Source organism: Oncorhynchus kisutch, linkage group LG23, assembly GCF_002021735.2.
Source record: "Oncorhynchus kisutch isolate 150728-3 linkage group LG23, Okis_V2, whole genome shotgun sequence".
In the NCBI taxonomy this organism is placed as follows: Eukaryota; Metazoa; Chordata; class Actinopteri; order Salmoniformes; family Salmonidae; genus Oncorhynchus; species Oncorhynchus kisutch.
Window position 1 is genome coordinate 3,084,124 of NC_034196.2, and position 22,540 is coordinate 3,106,663.

The 22,540-nt window shown below is 35.4% G+C and overlaps 1 protein-coding gene across 2 annotated transcripts in view; it reads left to right on the plus strand.

Annotated features, from left to right (window-relative positions):
• Window positions 1-1,519: 1,519 nt before the first annotated feature.
• The window catches only part of LOC109868645 (spindlin-Z-like), a 38,227-nt gene continuing 17,206 nt past the window's right edge, over window positions 1,520-22,540 (plus strand). Inside the window, exons 1-3 of one of the 2 annotated variants that reach the window (XM_020458350.2) lie at window positions 1,520-1,703; window positions 8,006-8,065; window positions 8,610-8,735. In XM_020458350.2, coding sequence (XP_020313939.1) covers window positions 8,681-8,735 — 55 coding nt within the window. In that variant the 5' untranslated portion in view covers window positions 1,520-1,703; window positions 8,006-8,065; window positions 8,610-8,680. Of the gene's footprint in view, window positions 1,704-8,005; window positions 8,736-22,540 lie in introns of both variants that reach the window. The other variant, XM_031802989.1, reaches the window with a different exon arrangement.

A 22,540-nucleotide genomic window follows, 5' to 3' on the forward strand; every position in this document is an offset into this window, starting at 1 on the left:
ATGTTCTGAATTCTGTCACTGTACATTTCAAAAGTTGAACAAATAATTATATTGACTACGTCTATCTTAGCTCGCTCATTAATATCTTAATCAAAATGACAGATTTCCTCTTATGCCATAATCTGTACATCTCAATTGTTATAAGCCTATTGCTAATATAATGTAGGTCTATCTCATTAGCATCTTATTCATCATTTTAGGCAACGTTGGAATGATTTAATTGTTTTCCTTACGTTGTATATTATCATTAGCTTGTTCTTTTCTTGACGAGAAGGAGATACTGTATAATGTGGTTGGGTCTGTAACCATGTTTGCAAGTGACAGTCTCTTCCCATTCAAAAAATGTTTTCAACAAAAAGATCAGTAATCAGACCCATGTAATTCCAGTTGATATTGTGAGGGTTGTTTTGTTTGCAATGCGCTGTCTGTATATTGTATATTGCATATAAAGTGGATCCTCATGATTGTATTTTCCTTCCTAGGCTAACCAAGAGTCTCTCTCTCGCTCTGTGGTGACTTAAAGAATAGTAAAGTTAAGGCCATATTTCTGAATTCATCTGAACTAACATTTATCGGAATTTCTGTCGGTGTCCATTTTGAAAGTGCTGACCGAATAGGCCTACCTTATTGCAGCTCGTTTGCTTGCACTTGCTTATAATTAGAGCTAAGTGTTAATGATATAAGAATAAACATTATGAATTTACTGAACATAAATGTAATAATGTTTGTGTATGGTTCAAAAGTCAAAACTAATTTTGGTGTTCATTATTATTGAAGAAGAATGCGGTTCTTATCGACTTACACAAATCCACATGGAGTCAGTAGTAACCATATTTGTTTAAGCAAGTCAGCCATATCAGCTATGGTTTTTAAAAAGGCAGTAAATGTTGGGACAGCTTTCTATAGGCCCAAACAGTTTGCGGGCACAGTTTGCCACCATTATAGTGCAATTAATCAATTGTTTTGTGTTGTGTAGTGTAGTGGCTTTGCTGGCATGCATAAACAAATAAATGAGTTTGCCCTACCAAGATTTACATGCTAAGACCACCAATGGATAGGCCTTGGGAATAGGTTGTGAAGGAGAATAATTAACTGAGTTGTTGATTCATGTAGCCTAATCATGTACATTAAAATGTTGGAAGGTAATGCAATACTCTTTGTAGTCTTGTCATATCTGCATAAAACAAACCTTCTGTTCCCTTTTCTTTCAAATGCCACACTGAAGGATTACACTTTTTAGAGAATACATTTAAATAATTAGGGCATATTCCATTCTATTCTAAATGTGGGCAAATTAGGCGAACCTGGCAGGTGCATGGGTATAGATAATACAAAAAAGTAGCCTATAGGTAAAGGATCATTATTAATTTATTCAGACATTGACAAGACTGGTTGTCAATTAAATAGTTTACTCAAATAGTTTTCTTGTCCTCAAGTTGTTCCGAGCCCTGTCGCAGTCACACATGCGCAGGTGCAGAGCTGTCGGTTCGGAGAACGCGCAATGACTCACTATTTTGCAGGAAGATGGAATTTACTGCGCCAATTGTTTCTCCTGCTGTAACACTATTTGGCAGCGGAAGAAGAGGGGAAGGTTTTTGGCCATAGAATCGGTGTTGCCATCAAACGGAGACTGGCTTGGCACAGGGGACAAACGGGAGACGAAAATATCCTTCATATCTTGCTATAATTTCACAATAAAGCGGGTAAGATATCCCGACAGACAAACATCTATTGTCAGACAGGAAGCCAACCACAAATATGAATTCGAAAAGGTCTCTATGCGCGCGTAACATGGGTTTTCAAAATTGGAGTGGGAAGTAGGCTGGTTTGAGTCATTTTTGTTGTCATTTGAAAATGTGTTTCTTGTCAGCCAGAGTACAGTACATCCTTTGTTCGACTGTGCGGTTAATAGTAATGCAATATGGCTGACATTGGCTGCTGCAGCCACTAACGTTAGCTAGTGTAGCTAATTATGCGCTGTTTGCAGACTGCATTTGTCTTACCATTTCAAGACCATGACCACGTTTACATGCGCACAGTATTCCTGATAGTAGCTCATATCCCGCTTAAAGTCAATTTAGGCATGATCCCAAAATGTAGTCGGAGGCTTAGTATGGAGTGCGTGACGCAATTGCGTAGTCATGCAGAGGCAAGACAAACTCTGTACCGCATCGCCTTGCCCTTCCGAACTATGCGGAGGGCTCCGTACAAGACCGCATCGACATGATTGGTTGACGGTAGGTGGGGGCGGTACATCCTGTATAAACACTAACTTCCCCGACAACTTCCTTCACAATTGCTCTGCTAAGCGCAAGAAGTATGAAAGCCTTGACATCTGCGGAGGCTGCATCTCAGTAAATGCTGTACTGCCACAGACGTCGGATTGACCCATCAGAGCCTTTTAAGGTCATATTCGGGATAAACTGTTTACATGAACCTTTGATATACTGTTTATATTAACCCATTATATCCTGATCATGAGTATCCCTGTTTCCATGAATAAACATAATTTTCCTAATTTAAGTATTTGGGTTCAATTGAATAGTAACTGATATATGGACACTGACTGTTGGCCTATAACCTCTCACATGTAACCTACTATAACATGAACTCCTGCTGATTTATCCAATTTTTGCAGAGGAATTATATAACAAATGTTAATTTTGTCTTGGGAACAGGAGTGGAGAAATATATATATATATATATATTTTTTTTTTCTTTCAGTATCTCTTGACAAAATGTGAATGAGTGTGTAATGTGTAATATTGACACTGTTATGCAAGCAGACAGTATTTGAAATCAAATGTTATTGGCCACATACACATATTTAGCAGATGTTATTGAGGGTGTAGTGAAATGCTTGTGTTCCTAGCAGTGCAGTGCAGTAATATTTAAAATGATTCACAACAATACACACATCTAAAAGTAAAAGAATGGACTTTGCTCAATCTAATGTTTATATATTTCTAATGTCGGAGAGGCATTTACTAAAATATAGTAGAATAGAATACAGTATATACATATGAGATGAGTAAAGCAGTATGTAAACATTATTAAGAGTAGTGTTCCATTATTAAAGTGACCAGTGATTCCAAGTCTATGTATATAGTGCAGCAGCCTCTAAGGTGCAGGGTTGCTAAGCCGGCTAGTGATGGCTATTTAACAGTCTGATGGCCTTGAGATAGAAGCTGTTTTTCAGTCTCTCGGTTCCCACTTTGATGCACCTGTACTGACCTGCCCTTCTGGATGATAGATGTGTGAACAGGCCGTGGCTCGGGTGGTTGATGTCCTTGATGATATATTTGGCCTTCCTGTGACATTGGGTGCTGTAGGTGTCCTGGAGGGCAGGTAGTTTGTCCCCGGTGATGCATTGGGCAGACCGCACCACCCTCTGGAGAGTCCTGCGGTTGTGGGCGGTGCAGTTGCCGTACCAGGTGGTGATACAGCCCGACAGGGTGCTCTCAATTGTGCATCTGTAAAAGGTTGTGATGGTTTTCGGGACCAAGCCACATTTCTTCAGCCTCCTGAGATTGAAGAGGAGCTGTCGCGCATTCTTCACCACACTGTCTGTGTGGATGGACCATTTCAGATCATCAGTGATATGTACGCAGTGGAACTTGAAGCTTTCCACCTTCTCCACTGCGGCCCCGTCAATGTGGATAGGTGCGTGCTCCCTTTGCTGTTTCCTGTCCACGATCAGCTCTTTTGTTTTGTTGACGTTGAGTGAGGGGTTATTTTCCTGCCACCACTCTCTCAGGGCCCTCACCTTCTCCCTGTAGGCTATCTCATCGTTGTTGGTAATCGTGCTTACCACTGTTGTGTCGTCAGCAAACGTGATGATTGAGCTGGAAACATGCGTGGTCACACAGGCATGGGTGAACAGGTAGTACAGGAGGGGGCTGAGCATGCACCCCTGTGGTAGGAGAAGGACCATACAATTTAAATTATTCATTAATTCTCTTCATGATTGAATGATTCATGACTGATTTGATGAATCATTCTAATTATATGTGTAAAACAGGGCTAATTTAGTGTTTTGATTAGCCTAGTCCTGGTATCTAATGGTAAAATTTGAGTGACATAGGGTGGATGGTAACAAAACAGGCTTCTCCTTCACCTTGGTGATCATCATTTCAATGTAACTGACTACATACATGGCTTGGATACATTCCAATAATACACATGAAATCAGGGTCTCTCACTGTTGCCATGACATCCCCACACCAGTGGGAAGAATTTTTTATTTTTTTTAAAGCTACAATACCAGTCCAAAGTTTGGACACACCTCCTCATTCAAGGTATTTTCTTTATTTTTACTATTTTCTACATTATAGAATAATAGTGAAGACAACAAAACTATCATGTAGTAACCAAAAAATGTTAAACCAATCATTAAACCAATCAGATTCTTCAAATTAGCCACCCTTTGCCTTGATGACAGCTTTGCACACTCTTGGCATTCTCTCGAATAGCTTCACCTGGAATGCTTTTCCAATAGTCTTGAAGGAGTTCCCACATATACTGAGCACTTGTTGGCTGCTTTTCCTTCACTCTGTGGTCCAACTCATCCCAAACTATATCAATTGGGTTGAGGTTGGGTGATTGTGGAGGCCAGGTGATCTGATGCAGCACTCCATCACTCTCCTTCTTGGTCAAATATCTATTACACAGCCTGGAGGTGTGTTGGGTCATTGTCCTGTTGAAAAACAAATGATAGTCCCACTAAGCGCAAACCAGATGGGATGGCGTATCGCTCCTGCATGCTGTGGTAGCCACGCTGGTTAAGTGTGCCTTGAATTCTAAATAAATCACTGACAGTGTCACCACCAAAGCATCCACACACTATCACACCACCTACTCCATGCTTCATGGTGAGAACCACACATGCAGAGATCATCCAATCATCTACTCTGCGTCTCATAAAGACATGGTGGTTGGAACCAAAAATCTCAGATTTGCATTAACACTGGAGTGATAGATGTGCAGATGGATGATGATGTGCAAGTAGAGATACTGGGGTGCAAAAGAGCAAGACGATAAATAACAATATGGGAATGAGGTAGTTGGGTGTCCTATTTACAGATTGGCTGTGTACAGTGATCTGTGAGCTGCTCTGACAGCTAATGCTTAAAGTTAGAGAGGGAGATATAAGTCTCCAGTTTCAGTGATTTTTGCAATTTGTTCCAGTCATTGGCAGCAGAGAACTGGAAGGAAAGGCGGCCAAAGGAAGTGTTGGCTTTGGGGATGACCAGTGAGATATACCTGCTGGAGCGCGTGCTACGGGTGGGTGTTGCTATGGTGACCAGTGAGCTGAAATAAGGCGGGGCTTTATCTAGCAAAGACTTATAGATGACCTGGAGCCAGTGGGTTTGGCGACGAATATGTAGCGAGGGCCAGCCAACGAGAGCATACAGGTCGCAGTGGTGGGTAGTATATGGGGCTTTGGTGACAAAACGGATGGCACTGTGATAGACTACTTCCAGTTTACTAGTAGAGTGTTGGAGGCTATTTTGTAAATGACATCGCCGAAGTCAAGGATCAATAGGATAGTCAGTTTTACAAGGGTATGTTTGGCAGCATGAGTGAAGGAGGCTTTGTTTGCGAAATAAGAATCTGATTCTAGATTTAATTTGTATTGGAGATGCTTAATGTGAGTCTGGAATGAGAGTTTACAGTCTAACCAGACACCTAGGTATTTGTAGTTGTCCACATATTCTAAGTCAGAACCGTCCAGAGTAGTGATGCTAGTCGGGCGGGCAGGTGCGGGCAGAAATCGGTTGAAGAGCAAGCATTTTGTTTTACTAGCATTTAAAAGCAGTTGGAGGCCATGGAATGAGTGTTGTCTGGCATTGAAGCTTGTTTGGAGGTTAGTTAACACAGTGTCCAAAGAAGGGCCAGATGTATACAAAATGGTGTCGTCTGCGTAGAGGTAGATCAGAGAATCACTAGCAGCAAGAGCGAAATCATTGATATATATACAAAGAAAAGAGTCGGCCCTAGAATTGAACCCTGTGGCACCCCCATAGAGACTGCCAGAGGTCCAGACAACAGGCCCTCTGGCCTGAACTCTATCTGAGAAGTAGTTGGTGAACCAGGCGAGAAACCAAGGCTATTAAGTCTGCCGATAAGAATGCAGTGATTGACAGAGTCGAAAGGCTTGGCCAGGTCGATGAAGGCGGCTGCACAGTACTGTTTTTTATTGATGGCGGTTATGATATCGTTTAGGGACCTTGAGCGTGACTGAGGTGCATCCACGACCTGCTCGGAAACCAGATTGCATAGTGCACAGATTGCATAGAAACCAGATTGCATGATCTGTATGTTAACTTGGCTTTTGAAGATTTTAGAAAGGCAGGGCAGAATGGATATAGGTCTATAACAGTTTGGGTCTAGAGTGTCTCCCACTTTGGGGGGGGGGAACATCAGCTGTCTGGATTTGGGGGAAGGAGAAGCAGGGGGTGCAGAGCTGTTGGCCGGGGTAGGGGTAGCCAGGTGGAAAGCATGGCCAGCCGTAGAAAAATGCTTATTGAAATTATCAATTATCGTGGAATTATCGGTGGTGACAGTGTTTCCTAGCCTCAGTGTAGTGGGCAGCAGGGAGGAGGTGCTCTTATTCTTCATGGACTTTACAGTGTCCCAAACTTTTGGGATTTAGTGCTACAGGATGCAAATGTATGTTTGAAAAAGATAGGCTTAGCTTTCCTAACTGACTGTGTATATTGGTTCCTGACTTCCCTGAAAAGTTGCATATCGAGGGGTCTATTCGATGCTAATGCAGAACTCCACAGGATGTTTTCATGCTGGTCAAGGGCAGTCAAGTCTGGCCTGATTCACGCAGTCTCTTCTGAACATGTTGAGATGTGTCTGTTACTTGAACTCTGAAGCATTTATTTGGGCTGCAATTTCTGAAGCTAGTAGCTATAATGAACTTATCCTCTGCAGCAGAGGTAACTCTTCATTTCTTGTGGCAGTCCTCATGAGAGCCAGTTTCGTCATAGTGCTTGATAGTTTTTGGGACTGCACTTGAAGAAACTTTCAACGTTCTTGAAATTTTCCAGATTGACTGACCTTCAAGTCTTAAAAGTAATGATGGATTTCTCTTTGCTTATTTGAGCTTTTCTTGCCATAATACAGTCTTGGTCTTTTACCAAATAGGGCTATCTTCTGTATACCAACCCTACCTTGTCACAACACAACTGATTGGCCCAAACGCATTTAGAAGAAAAGAAATTCCACAAATTTACATTTAACAAGGCACACCTGTTCATTTAAATGCATTCCAGGTGATTATCTTGGCATTTTCTCAACCAGCTTCATGAGATAGTCACCTGGAGTGGTTGAGAAAATGCCAAGAGTGTGCAAAGCTGTCATCAAGGCAAAGGGTGGCTACTTTGAAGAATCTCAAATATAAAATATATTTTGATTTGTTTAACACTTTTTTGGTTACTACATGATTCCTATGTGTTATTTCATAGTTTTGATGTCTTCACTATTATTCTACAATGTAGAAAATGGTACAAATAAAGAAAAGCCCTAGAATGAGTAGGTGTGTCCAAACATTTGACTGGTACTGTACATCTTGATGATTTAGCCCACAATATTTGGGGTGTCTGCTTTGGTATGTAATGGATATGAAACACAATGTTCTCCTCTTTTTTGAGATTATGTGCAAAATTAGTCTTTTAAAAGTGACTCAAGAATTAAGCAATAAGGCACGAGGGCGTGTGGTATATGGCCAATATACCATGGCTAAGGGTTGGTCTTAGGCACAACAGAGAGTGACTGAATGCAACCCTTAGCTGTGGTATATTGGCCATATACCACAAACCCCCGAGGTGCCTTATTGCTATTATAAACTGTTACCAACGTAATTAGAGCAGTAAAAATACATGTTTTGTCATACACATGCTATACGGTCTGATATAGCACGGCTGTCAGCCAATCAGCATTCAGGGCTCAAACCACCCAATTTATATTCACCTTTATAATTTATTTTGGTTTGCAGGTCTTCGCAGAGACCTGACGTGACCGTCATCCCTGAACAGAGCCATCCGCCTGCTCCGAAGTCAGTCCTTAACCATCATTGGGCAATCTGGGTTGAATATTATAATCCGTCCCTATCCCTTTTTTCAGCTTTCACTGGGTATCATAGATAGACACTTTACTTTTTAACTCCCTCCCTCCCACTGGGCAAAAAAATGGTTGAATAAAAGTTGTTTCCTCATCATTTCAACCCCCAAAAAACAATATGTTGACGTTGAATCAACGTGGAGAAATAATTGGATTTGCAAAAAAGTCATCAACATAAGGGCATTTCGTAATTTTTTCACCCAACTTTGAACCTAAATCCAATGACATGGTGACATTTTTTGTTGATTTCATGTTCGTTGACAACTCAACCAAATGCAAATCAAAACTAGATGTTGAACTGACGTCTGTGCCCAGTGGGCAGTTTCCATTTTCTGAATTGGTTGCCATATAGATTTTCACTTTCTCACTTCCTCTGACTGGACCCACTGGATTCTATTAAGATTTATTCCCTGGCTGTTGTCCATCTCTCTGGGCTATAACATAAATCATTAATGTTTTCATTACGTTCATATTTTTAGACCCCAGACTTGGTACCATAGATATTTTCACCCTAGTCTGGCAGCTAGGCTGCTCCCCTATATGCTGATGAATGAAGACCCCATTCAGGAAGAGCGCGCCGGGCCAGAGATCCAGAGCTGATGCAGGTTAGTTTGGCTTTAATCAGGCTCTTTATAGATGTGTTTACCTGCATCCCAAATGGCATCCCATTCCCTTTATTACTTACTTTGGGAGCATAGGCCATCAATGACTCCTCTCCATCGCACTCTGTTCTAGTGTTGTATGGTAAGCTGAAATGTCTGTACTTTTTTATACTACAATATGACAAACGGTTCAGTACTAGAATTTGTATTACTTTCGGTAATTCTGTCAAATGTCTCATGGCGTCTACTGATTTGAAAGAGGATCAAGTCTGTCTATCGAGGTGCCCTTATAGCGCGAGAGCACTGTGCCTGCTCCACGTACTCATTGCTAGCTCTAGCCTATCCTGAGGAACCACTGAACTCACTGAAGTCTGGGCTGCATCATGTTAGCTCCACACTCATGTGGCACAGAAGTTAGCACACTTGAATAATGCAAAACGGCATTTAGAAATGTTGTAACTGTTTTGCGAACTGTATTTAACAATGGCATTACAGGCGAGAGCACTTTACAATACAATATTGAAGATACCGGTAGCTTCCAGCTTTGTAGGCTAACTTCCCTTGCTAGCTTACAGCTGAAGCTAACATCAATTCACGACCCTAGTACTTAGTTTGTGATAATATGCCATACATAATGCAAAATATGCTGATTTCAAAGCTGATTGTCAATACAAACCATAGCTACAGTCATTGCCCAAAACTTTATTAACTTTGTCTCCCTCGCCTGCTGCACTAGGTTACGTCTTTCCTGTCTCTCTCACTTTGTGTGTGAATGTACCACCTCAAGGCTTACTATAAAGCAGGTGACAGCTCACCTTATTTGGTAATGGTCTCTGTAAGTGGAGTGTGAAAATATATTTTTGCATGATGCTTCCTTGACTAGACTTCTGACATTAACCAAAATTCAAAAGGCAGTAAGGCACATTTCCGCATATGACCAAATTCAACATTCTTTCTTACGCTTTCATACACATCTATGTGCTTTTACAAAGAAGAAAAAAATGTAGGCTATGAGGATTATACCTTTTTATATTCATAGCTACATCCATCGTAATAAGAAATAGATGACAATGGTAGTCATCTCGATTCCTTGTATTTTTTCTCAACTACTATGACTGATTGGTGGCGCAGTCCGCTAGGACATTTGGCTCATAGTTCAATAGATGGGTTAGCTGACAACGTCACGAAAACTTTATGCACGCTTCCATGGGGCAGAAGTCAGCATGTTGTTGTGACTCTGGATGGCCAGATTCCTAGAAAGAATGACAAGAAACTGCCATGTGGGGAATCATAAGTGGCTCGTTTCATCTTGTTTTTGATACTAAAGCTGTGTTCGAATACCAATACTAGCATGCTGTATACTACATACTTCATGAGTATATATTACATACTATTAGTTCATTTTAGTATACTGTAAACTAACAGTATCCTTTCAGTTGATGTATTAGGCTTCGGCTGTCTACCTGAAGTTGATGCTGTTGCTATGCAACCTATTGCTAGTTTCGGGTGTGTTCATAAATTCAATCCAGAGCGTTGTCAGATTGTCTATTTGCAAATTCAGAATGTTTCACTCTTGGAGCGTACACTGGATGCTCTGGCCGAAGTGTAGGGTTGATCCGAGCGAGTGTTCTCACCTCACAATGGTAGTCAAGCACCCAAGCTAACGTTGGCTAGCTTGCTAGCTACTTCCAGACACAAATGAGAGAACACCTCACTCTGACCATTTTACTCACCCTAGCAGAGCAGGTTAGGCTGTTTTAATGTTATCCAGGTGACTAACTGTGCTGCTGGCAACAATTTAATTACGCATGTTTTTGCAGAAGTTTACTGACACTGGCCATATTCAATAGGCGTTGTGCGTTTGTAAATCCTTCAGTAATTCTGCGCTCTGTCACACTCAGACGAGAGTGCTCTGAAATTGGAGTAGATAGCCAACATTAACAATGTCCATTGAGAACTCACAACGACTAAGCTAAGAATGGCGTGAATAATCAAATCAATAAATATTGGGGTAGTTAGTTAGCATATAGTTAATATACTGCCTGGCACATTCATTGGAATAGTAACCAACTAATGTTAAGTAACTAACTAACATACCGATACATACTGTTGTAATGCTATGCGGTTCGTAAGGATAGCGTAACTAACAAATTGTCAGCCAACATAACGTGTAACGTAACTTATTTGAAAAGTCATTACTTTATTACATTGCTCAAAGCAATGAATTTTGTATCTGCTCTCTTCAACTTCAGCTGCATATTTTCCGCCATTTTCTTCAAATCTGAAAACGTTGTGAAACCACGCCCATTTTCTGAAGAATTTCATTATGAGCCCTAAAAGCACAGAAATAGTGTCAACTGCTTGAATACTTCGTATTTTGGCGAAATTAGTATGACATCCGGGAACTTTTGGAATACTAACTATATCCATACTATGACCAAAAAGCATACTACATACTCAATTTACGTCACAAATAGTACAGTTAGTGTAGTTGGTATGAGTATTCGAATATAGATGTCTTGTTTTGACTGATTTCATATCAATGCTAATATGGCTACATTTCACTTGCCAGATAACCAACACCTGTAACCATGTGTTTGTGCAAATGTATTTATGTTGTCAATAAACATTGGAGACGAACTATACATGTCAACAACCTAAGCTAACCCCCTCTATTTTTTTCCAAGTAGTTGCGTGTGCCTTGGTTTTGTTGCTAAACAACCAACCCGTCTATGGTCGCGAGTTCTAACCCCACATGGGGTAGATATCTTATATTTTATCCTTTATTTACAATATTCATGCCTTGCCCACATACTTTGAATTCTGAAAAGTGAAAGCATACCTGTGAGAGAGGTCGCCCTGGTAGTAGTTTTTATGTAGTACCCACGACCAATCTGTGAGTTAATTTGACCATTGGAAAAAGAGCTACTGCATAAACACTACAATGCGGGTTGGATTGAACTGACCCCCCCCCCCCCATTTGAGCCCCTAAATCGTAATTTTCAAGGGATGATTGTTATTTTCTTTCCAACACAATAAATGTTAGTCCACATTTCAACAACAAAAAAAAGTGCGCCCCATGGGGGATTCGAATTTACACTGCAAGTGGCAATAGGTGTCGGGAACTCAGGAACTTGGCGCCTTACCACTGGGTTCCACTAGTTACCAGAGCCACAAAGTCAGGTTGGCTATAGCATAAAAATGAATGAAAACAAAAATGAGGCATAAGTTAGGGTTGTGTTAGGGAAAAGTTAGCAGTGTGGTTATGTTTAAATTCAAATTTTAATAAGATAAGTTGTAGAATTAGGTTGTAGAATTAGTTGGCCTGTAAGTCTTTGTGGCTGTGGTAACTGTCCAGTGCCGTATTTGCTCGCAATGCACATAATTGTATTATTGAGAAGGTTTACCTTGGTAGGCCGTCATTGTAAATAAGAATTTGTTCTGACTTGCCTAGTTAAATGAAGGTTAAATACATAAAAATGAAATACCCCCAAAATGAATATTTATGTGCAATTCTCCCAACCCACAAATTCTCACCTGTATTACTTTTTAATTTTACATTTTAAGGCGCAAAGGCTTAAATTGGGGTTGAGAGTTACCCTTTACAGAGACAACGCACACTTTTATAAAAAAAAAAGAGATTGCTTCTTGTATGCAAATGTCGTTGATCAGTAGGTTCAAATGTTTAAGATATGAGTGCATTGGTCTGCCGGTTCACTGAAATGGTTTGCTTCTACTTTCTTTTGTATATATGTCTCATTCAGTCTCGAACTAAGCATGTAACTGCATTGGCAGTCATTGATTTTACAAGTCATTTCGTATGCCGAACAACCCCAGGCAATATATTAGTCGCCTAGTCAAACTGCGCGCTGTTGGTCAGTGTGCGAAGCGAGAGGTAAGCGGCCTATTCCTATTCCTTGCACATCTACGCATTGGCACCTCCAGCATTCAAAATGCTTGTAAAATGGTTGCGTAATATTAGGCTTTATTAATTGAGTGGCAACCACTGTAATTGGTTATTGTTGTCAAATGCTGTTGGAAAATTGTGTTTTACCGGAATAAAAGAAAGCTACCAGAGACACATCTCTCATCTGGCTATAGCCCTATATACAGCGTCTTTAGAAAGTATTCACACCCCTTGACTTTTTCCACATTTTGTCGTGTTCCAGCCTGAAGTGAAAATGGATTAAATTGAGATTTTGTGTCACTGGCCTACACACAATACCCCATAATGTCAAAGTGGACATATGTTTTTAGAAATGTTTACAAATTAATACAAAATTAAACCTGAAATGTCTTGAGTCAATAAGTATTCAACCCCTTTGTTATGGCTAAATACGTTCAGGAGTAAAACGTTGCTTAACAAGTCAATATGTTGCATGGACTCACTCTGTGTGAAATCATGTTAAACCCTATTATCGTTGAATGACCACCCTATCTCCGTACCCCACACATACAATTATCAGTAAGGTCCCTCAGTCGAGCAGGTAATTTCAAACACAGATTCAACCACAAAGACCAGGGAGGTTTTCCAATCCCTCGCAAAGAAGGACACCTAAAAAGCAGAAATTGAATATCACTTTGAGCATGGTGAAGTTATTCATTACACTGGATGGTGTATCAACACACCCCCTCACTACAAAGATGCGGGCGTCCTTCTTAACTCAGTTGTTGGAGAGGAAGGAAACCGCTCAGGGATTTCACCATGAGGCAAATGGTGAGTTTAAAACAGTTACTCGGTTTAATGCCTGTGATAGGAGAAAACCGCGGATGGATCAACAACATTGTAGTTACTCCACAATACTAACGTAAATGACACAGCGAAATGAAGGAAGCCTCTACAGAATAAAAACATTGTTGTAACGGCTTTCTTCTATCTCCTCCTCGGACGAGGAGGTGTAGCAAGGATCGGACCAAAATGCAGCGTGGCTATTGCAATCCATGTTTATTAAATAACGAAACACGAACTTACAAAAAAAACAATAAACGTAATGTGAAAACCGAAACAGCCCTATCTGGTGCAAGCACAAAGACAGGAACAATCACCCACGACAACACTCTATGGCTGCCTAAATATGGTTCCCAATCCCAATGGTTCCCAATCAGAGACAATGATAATCACCTGACTCTGATTGAGAACCGCCTCAGGCAGCCATAGACTACGTAGACACCCCACAAAACCCCTAAGACAAAAACACACCACAATAACCCATGTCACACCCTGGCCTGACCAAATAATTAAAGAAAACACGAAATACTAAGACCAAGGCGTGACAGAACACCCCCCCTAAGGTGCGGACTCCCGGACGCACCTCAAAACCATAGGGAGGGTCCGGGTGGGCGTCTGTCCATGGTGGCGGTTCCGGCTCGGGACGTGGACCCCACTCCATAAATGTCATAGTTCCTCCCCCTTGCGACCTGGGATAATCCACCCTCGCCGCCGACCATGGCCTAATAGTCCTCACCCAGAACCCCACTGGACTGAGGGGCAGCTCGTGACTGAGGGGCAGCTCGTGACTGAGGGGCAGCTCGTGACTGAAGGGAAGCTCGGGACTGAAGGGAAGCTCGGGACTGAGGGGTAGCTCGGGACTGAAGGGAAGCTCGGGACTGAGGGGAAGCTCGGGACTGAGGGGAAGCTCGGGACTGAGGGGAAGCCCAGCACTGAGGGGAAGCCCAGCACTGAGGGGAAGCCCAGCACTGAGGGGAAGCCCAGCACTGAGGGGAAGCCCAGCACTGAGAGGAAGCTCAGCACTGAGTGGAAGCTCAGGCAGGTAGTTGGCTTTGGCAGATCCTGGCTGGCTGGCGGATCTGGAAGAGTCTGGTTGACTGGCAGATCTGGAAGAGTCTGGTTGACTGGCAGATCTGGAAGAGTCTGGTTGACTGGCAGATCTGGAAGAGTCTGGTTGACTGGCAGATCTGGAAGAGTCTGGTTGACTGGCAGATCTGGAAGAGTCTGGTTGACTGGCAGATCTGGAAGAGTCTGGTTGACTGGCAGATCTGGAAGAGTCTGGTTGACTGGCAGATCTGGAAGAGTCTGGTTGACTGGCAGATCTGGAAGAGTCTGGCTGACTGGCGGATCTAGCTGCTCTGGCTGCTCCATGCAGACTGGCAGCTCTGGCTGCTCCATGCAGACTGGCAGCTCTGGCTGCTCCATGCAGACTGGCATCTCTGGCTGCTCTATGCAGACTGACATCTCTGGCTGCTCTATGCAGACTGGCAGCTCCATGCAGACTGGCATCTCTGGCTGCACTATGCAGACTGGCAGCTCCATGCAGACTGGCAGCTCTGTCTGCTCTATGCAGACTGGCAGCTCTGGCTGCTCCATGCAGACTGACAGCTCTGGCTGCTCCATGCAGACTGACAGCTCTGGCTGCTCCATGCAGACTGACAGCTCTGGCTGCTCCATGCAGACTAGCAGCTCTGGCTGCTCCATGCAGACTGGAAGCTCTGGCTGCTCCATGCAGACTAGCAGCTCTGGCTGCTCCATGCAGACTGGCAGCTCAGGCTGCGCTGAACAGGCAGGAGACTCCGGCAGCGCAGGAGAGGAGAAAGGCTCCCACAGCGCTGAACAGGCGGGAGACTCCGGCAGCGCTGGAGAGGCGAGGCGCACTGTAGGCCTGATGCGTGGTGCTGGCACTGGTGGAACTGGATAGAGAACACGCACAGGAAGCCTGGTGCGGGGAGCTGACACCGGAGGACTGGTGGCTTTCGTCGCCTCCAGTTCTTCCTTGGGGCGGCGATATTCTCCAGGCTGAGCCCAGGGTCCTTTACCGTCCAGTTCCTCCTCCCATGTCCATTTCTCCAGGTGGTGCAACCTCTCCCACTGCAGCTGCTGCTCCTCCTGCTGCTGCTGTTGCCTGTTACCACGCCACTTGGTCCGGGTGTGGTGGGTGATTCTGTAACGGCTTTCTTCTATCTCCTCCTCGGACGAGGAGGTGTAGCAAGGATCGGACCAAAATGCAGCGTGGCTATTGCAATCCATGTTGATTAAATAACGAAACACGAACTTACAAAAAAAAACAATAAACGTAATGTGAAAACCGAAACCGCCCTATCTGGTGCAAACACAAAGACAGGAACAATCACCCACGACAACACTCACAGAATATGGCTGCCTAAATATGGTTCCCAATCAGAGACAATGATAATCACCTGACTCTGATTGAGAACCGCCTCAGGCAGCCATAGACTACGTAGACACCCCACAAAACCCCTAAGACAAAAACACACCACAATAACCCATGTCACACCCTGGCCTGACCAAATAATTAAAGAAAACACAAAATACCAAGACCAAGGCGTGACAATTGTCCTTAATTTAAAGCATTATGTTTGGGGCAAATCCAATAGATCACTTAGTACCACTCTTCATATTTTCAAGAATGGTACTGGCTGCATCATGTTATGGGTATGCTAATTGCTGCCAAAGGTGATTCTTACATGTATTGACTTGGGGTTGAATGTAATTTAGATATACTAGTGTTTTATTATTATTTAGATATACTAGTGGTTTATTATTATTTAGATATACTAGTGTTTATTATTATTTAGATATACTAGTGTTTTATATTATTTAGATATACTAGTGGTTTATTATTATTTAGATATACTAGTGTTTATTATTATTTAGATATACTAGTGTTTTATTATTATTTAGATATACTAGTGTTTATTATTATTTAGATATACTAGTGTTTTATTATTATTTAGATATACTAGTGTTTTATTATTATTTAGATATACTAGTGTTTTATTATTATTTAGATATACTAGTGTTTTATTATTATTTAGATATACTAGTGTTTTATTATTATTTAGATATACTAGTGGTTTATTATTATTTAGATATACTAGTGGTTTATTATTATTTAGATATACTAGTGGTTTATTATTATTTAGATATACTAGTGGTTTATTATTATTTAGATATACTAGTGGTTTATTATTATTTAGATATACTAGTGGTTTATTATTATTTAGATATACTAGTGGTTTATTATTATTTAGATATACTAGTGGTTTATTATTATTTAGATATACTAGTGGTTTATTATTATTTAGATATACTAGTGGTTTATTATTATTTAGATATACTAGTGGTTTATTATTATTTAGATATACTAGTGTTTTATTATTATTTAGATATACTAGTGTTTTATTATTATTTAGATATACTAGTGTTTTATTATTATTTAGATATACTAGTGTTTTATTATTATTTAGATATACTAGTGTTTTATTATTATTTAGATATACTAGTGTTTTATTATTATTTAGATATACTAGTGTTTTATTATTATTTAGATATACTAGTGTTTTATTATTATTTAGATATACTAGTGTTTTATTATTATTTAGATATACTAGTGTTTTATTATTATTTAGATATACTAGTGTTTATTATTATTTAGATATACTAGTGTTTATTATTATTTAGATATACTAGTGGTTTATTATTATTTAGATATACTAGTGGTTTATTATTATTTAGATATACTAGTGGTTTATTATTATTTAGATATCTAGTGTTTATTATTATTTAGATATACTAGTGTTTTATTATATTTAGATATACTAGTGTTTATTATTATTTAGATATACTAGTGTTTTATTATTATTTAGATATACTAGTGTTTTATTATTATTTAATATACTAGTGTTTTATTATTATTTAGATATACTAGTGTTTTATTATTATTAGATATACTAGTGTTTATATTATTAGATATACTATGTGTTATTACGATTAGTACTAGTGGTTTGAATTATTATTTAGATATACATAGTGGTTTATTATTATTTAGATATACTAGTGGTTGATTATTATTTAATATACTAGGTGTTTTAATTATTATTTAGATATAGCTAGTGGTTTATTATTATTAGATATACTAGTGTTTTATTATTATTCTAGATATACTAGTGTTTTTATATTATTATATATAAGATAGTACTAATGGTTTTATTATTATTAGATATACTAGTGGTTTATTATTATTTAGATATACTAGTGGTTATTATTATTTAGATATACTAGTGTTTATTATTATTTAGATATACTAGTGGTTTATTATTATTTAGATATACTAGTGGTATATTATTATTAGATATACTAGTGGTTATTATTATTTAGATATACTAGTGGTTTATTATTATTTAGATATACTAGTGGTTTATTATTATTTAGATATACTAGTGTTTTATTATTATTTAGATATACTAGTGTTTTATTATTATTTAGATATACTAGTGTTTTATTATTATTTAGATATACTAGTGTTTTATTATTATTTAGATATACTAGTGGTTTATATTATTTAGATATACTAGTGGTTTATTATTATTTAGATATACTAGTGTTTTATTATTATTTAGATATACTAGTGTTTTATTATTATTTAGATATATAGTGTTTTATTATTATTTAGATATACTAGTGTTTTATTATTATTTAGATATACTAGTGTTTTATTATTATTTAGATATACTAGTGTTTTATTATTATTTAGATATACTAGTGTTTTATTATTATTTAGATATACTAGTGTTTTATTATTATTTAGATATACTAGTGGTTTATTATTATTTAGATATACTAGTGGTTTATTATTATTTAGATATACTAGTGGTTTATTATTATTTAGATATACTAGTGGTTTATTATTATTTAGATATACTAGTGGTTTATTATTATTTAGATATACTAGTGGTTTATTATTATTTAGATATACTAGTGGTTTATTATTATTTAGATATACTAGTGTTTTATTATTATTTAGATATACTAGTGTTTTATTATTATTTAGATATACTAGTGTTTTATTATTATTTAGATATACTAGTGGTTTATTATTATTTAGATATACTAGTGGTTTATTATTATTTAGATATACTAGTGGTTTATTATTATTTAGATATACTAGTGGTTTATTATTATTTAGATATACTAGTGGTTTATTATTATTTAGATATACTAGTGGTTTATTATTATTTAGATATACTAGTGGTTTATTATTATTTAGATATACTAGTGGTTTATTATTATTTAGATATACTAGTGGTTTATTATTATTTAGATATACTAGTGTTTTATTATTATTTAGATATACTAGTGTTTTATTATTATTTAGATATACTAGTGTTTATTATTATTTAGATATACTAGTGGTTTATTATATTTAGATATACTAGTGGTTTATTATTATTTAGATATACTAGTGGTTTATTATTATTTAGATATACTAGTGTTTTATTATGGTTTAGATTAGATATACTAGTGTTTTATTATTATTTAGATATACTAGTGTTTATTATTATTTAGAATTACTATGTTTTATTATTATTTAGATATACTATGTTTTATATTATTATTTAGATATACTATGGTTTATTATTAGTTAGATATACTAGTGGTTTATTATTATTTAGATATCTAGTGTTTTATTATTATTTAGATATACTAGTGTTTTATTATTATTTAGAATATACTAGTGTTTTATTATTATTTAGATATACTAGTGTTTTATTATTATTTAGATATACTAGTGGTTTTATATTATTTAGATATACTAGTGGTTTATTATTATTTAGATATACTAGTGGTTGATTATTATTTAGATATACTAGTGTTTATTATTATTTATGATACTAGTGGTTTATTATTATTTAGATATACGAGTGTTTTATTATTATTTAGATATACTAGTGTTTATTATTATTTAGATATACTAGTGGTTTATTATTATTTAGATATACTAGTGTTTATTATTATTTAGATATACTAGTGGTTTATTATTATTTAGATATACTAGTGGTTATTATTATTTAGATATACTAGTGGTTTATTATTATTTAGATATACTAGTGGTTTATTATTATTTAGATATACTAGTGGTTTATTATTATTTAGATATACTAGTGTTTTATTATTATTTAGATATACTAGTGTTTATTATTATTTAGATTATATATATACTAGTGTTTTATTATTATTTAGATATACTAGTGTTTTATTATTATTTAGATATACTAGTGTTTTATTATTATTTAGATATACTAGTGTTTTATTATATTTAGATATACTAGTGTTTATTTATTTAGATTACTAGTGTTTATTATTAATTTAGATATACTAGTGGTTTATTATTATTTAGATATACTAGTGTTTATTATTTAGATATACTAGTGTTTTATTATTATTTTAGATATACTAGTGTTTTATTATTATTTAGATATACTAGTGTTTTATTATATTTAGCTATACTAGTGTTTAATTATTATTTAGATATACTAGTGTTTTAATTATATTTAGATATACTAGTGTTTTTATTATTATTAGATATACTAGTGTTTTATTATTATTTAGATATACTAGTGTTTTATTATTATTTAGATATACTAGTGGTTTATTATTATTTAGATATACTAGTGTTTTATTATTGATTTATTAGATTAGATAGCTAGTGTTTTAATTATTATTTAGATAGACTAGTGTTTTATTATTATTTAGATATACTAGTGTTTTAATTATTATTTAGATATACTAGTGTTTAATTATTATTTAGATATAACTATTGTTTTATTTAGATATACTAGTTGTTTATTATTATTAGATATACTAGTGTTTTATTATATATTTAGATATACTAGTGTTTATATTATTATTTAGATATAGTCGAGTGGTTTATTAGTTATTAGATATACTAGTGTTTATTATTATTTAGAGTGTACTAGTTGTTTTAATTATTATTTAGATATACTAGTGTTTTTATTATTATTTAGATTATACTACTAGTGGTTTAATTATTATTTAGATATACTAGGTGGTTATTTATTCGATACTAAGTTTATTATTATTAGATATACTAGTGTTTATTATTATTTTAAGATATACTAGTGTTTTATTATTATTTAGATATACTAGTGTTTATTATTATTTAGATTAGACTAGTGTTTTATTATTATTTAGATATACTAGTGTTTTATTATTATTTAGATTATACTAGTGTTTTATTATTATTTAGATATACTAGTGTTTATTATTATTTAGATATACTAGTGTTTTATTATTATTTAGATATACTAGTGGTTTATTATTATTTAGATATACTAGTGGTTTATTATTATTTAGATATACTAGTGGTTTATTATTATTTAGATATACTAGTGTTTTATTATTATTTAGATATACTAGTGTTTTATTATTATTTAGATATACTAGTGTTTTATTATTATTTAGATATACTAGTGGTTTATTATTATTTAGATATACTAGTGGTTTATTATTATTTAGATATACTAGTGGTTTATTATTATTTAGATATACTAGTGGTTTATTATTATTTAGATATACTAGTGTTTTATTATTATTTAGATATACTAGTGTTTATTATTATTTAGATATACTAGTGGTTTATTATTATTTAGATATACTAGTGGTTTATTATTATTTAGATATACTAGTGTTTATTATTATTTAGATATATACTATGGTTTATTATTATTAGATATACTAGTGGGTTATTATTATTGTAGATATACTAGTGGTTTATTATTATTAGATATATGAAGTGGTTTATTATTATTTAGATATACTAGTGGTTTATTATATTTACAATATACATGTGTTTATTATTATTTAGATATACTAGTGGTTTTTATTATTATTAGATATACTAGTGTTTTTATTATTATTTAGATATACTAGTGTTTTATTATTAATTTATATACTACTAGTTGGTTATATTATTATTTGAATATACGAGTGGTTTATTATTATTAGATATACTAGTGGTTATTATTATTTAGATATACTAGTGGTTATTATTATTTAGATATACTAGTGGTTATTATTAGTTAGATATACTAGTGGTTTATTATTATTAGATATACTAGTGGTTGTATTATTATTTAGATATACTATGGTTTATTATTATTTAGATATACTAGTGTTTATTATTATTTAGATATACTAGTGTTTTATTATTATTTAGATATACTAGTGTTTTATTATTATTTAGATATACTAGTGTTTTATTATTATTTAGATATATAGTGGTTTATTATTATTTAGATATACTAGTGTTTTATTATTATTTAGATATACTAGTGGTTTTATATTATTTAGATATACTAGTGTTTATTATTATTAGATATACTAGTGTTTTATTATTATTTAGATATACTAGCTAGTATTATTATTTAAATGACTAGGTTTATATTATTAGATATACTAGTGTTTTATTATTATTTAGATATACTAGTGGTTTATTATTATTTAGATATACTAGTGGTTTATTATTATTTAGATATACTAGTGGTTTATTATTATTTAGATATACAGTGTTTATTATTATTTAGATATACTAGTGTTTTATTATTATTTAGATATACTAGTGTTTTATTATTATTTAGATATACTAGTGGTTTATTATTATTTAGATATACTAGTGGTTATTATTATTTAGATATACTAGTGGTTTATTATTATTTAGATATACTAGGGTTTATTATATTTAGATATACTAGTGGTTTATTATTTAGATATACTAGTGGTTTATTATTATTTAGATATACTAGTGGTTTATTATTATTTAGATATACTAGTGGTTTATTATTATTAGATATACTAGTGGTTATTATTTATTTAGATATACTAGTGGTTTATTATTATTTAGATATACTAGTGGTTTATTATTATTAGAATATACTAGTGGTTTTATTATTATTTAGATATACTAGTGTTTTATTATTATTTAGATATACTAGTGTTTTATTATTATTTAGATATAACTAGTGTTTTATTATTA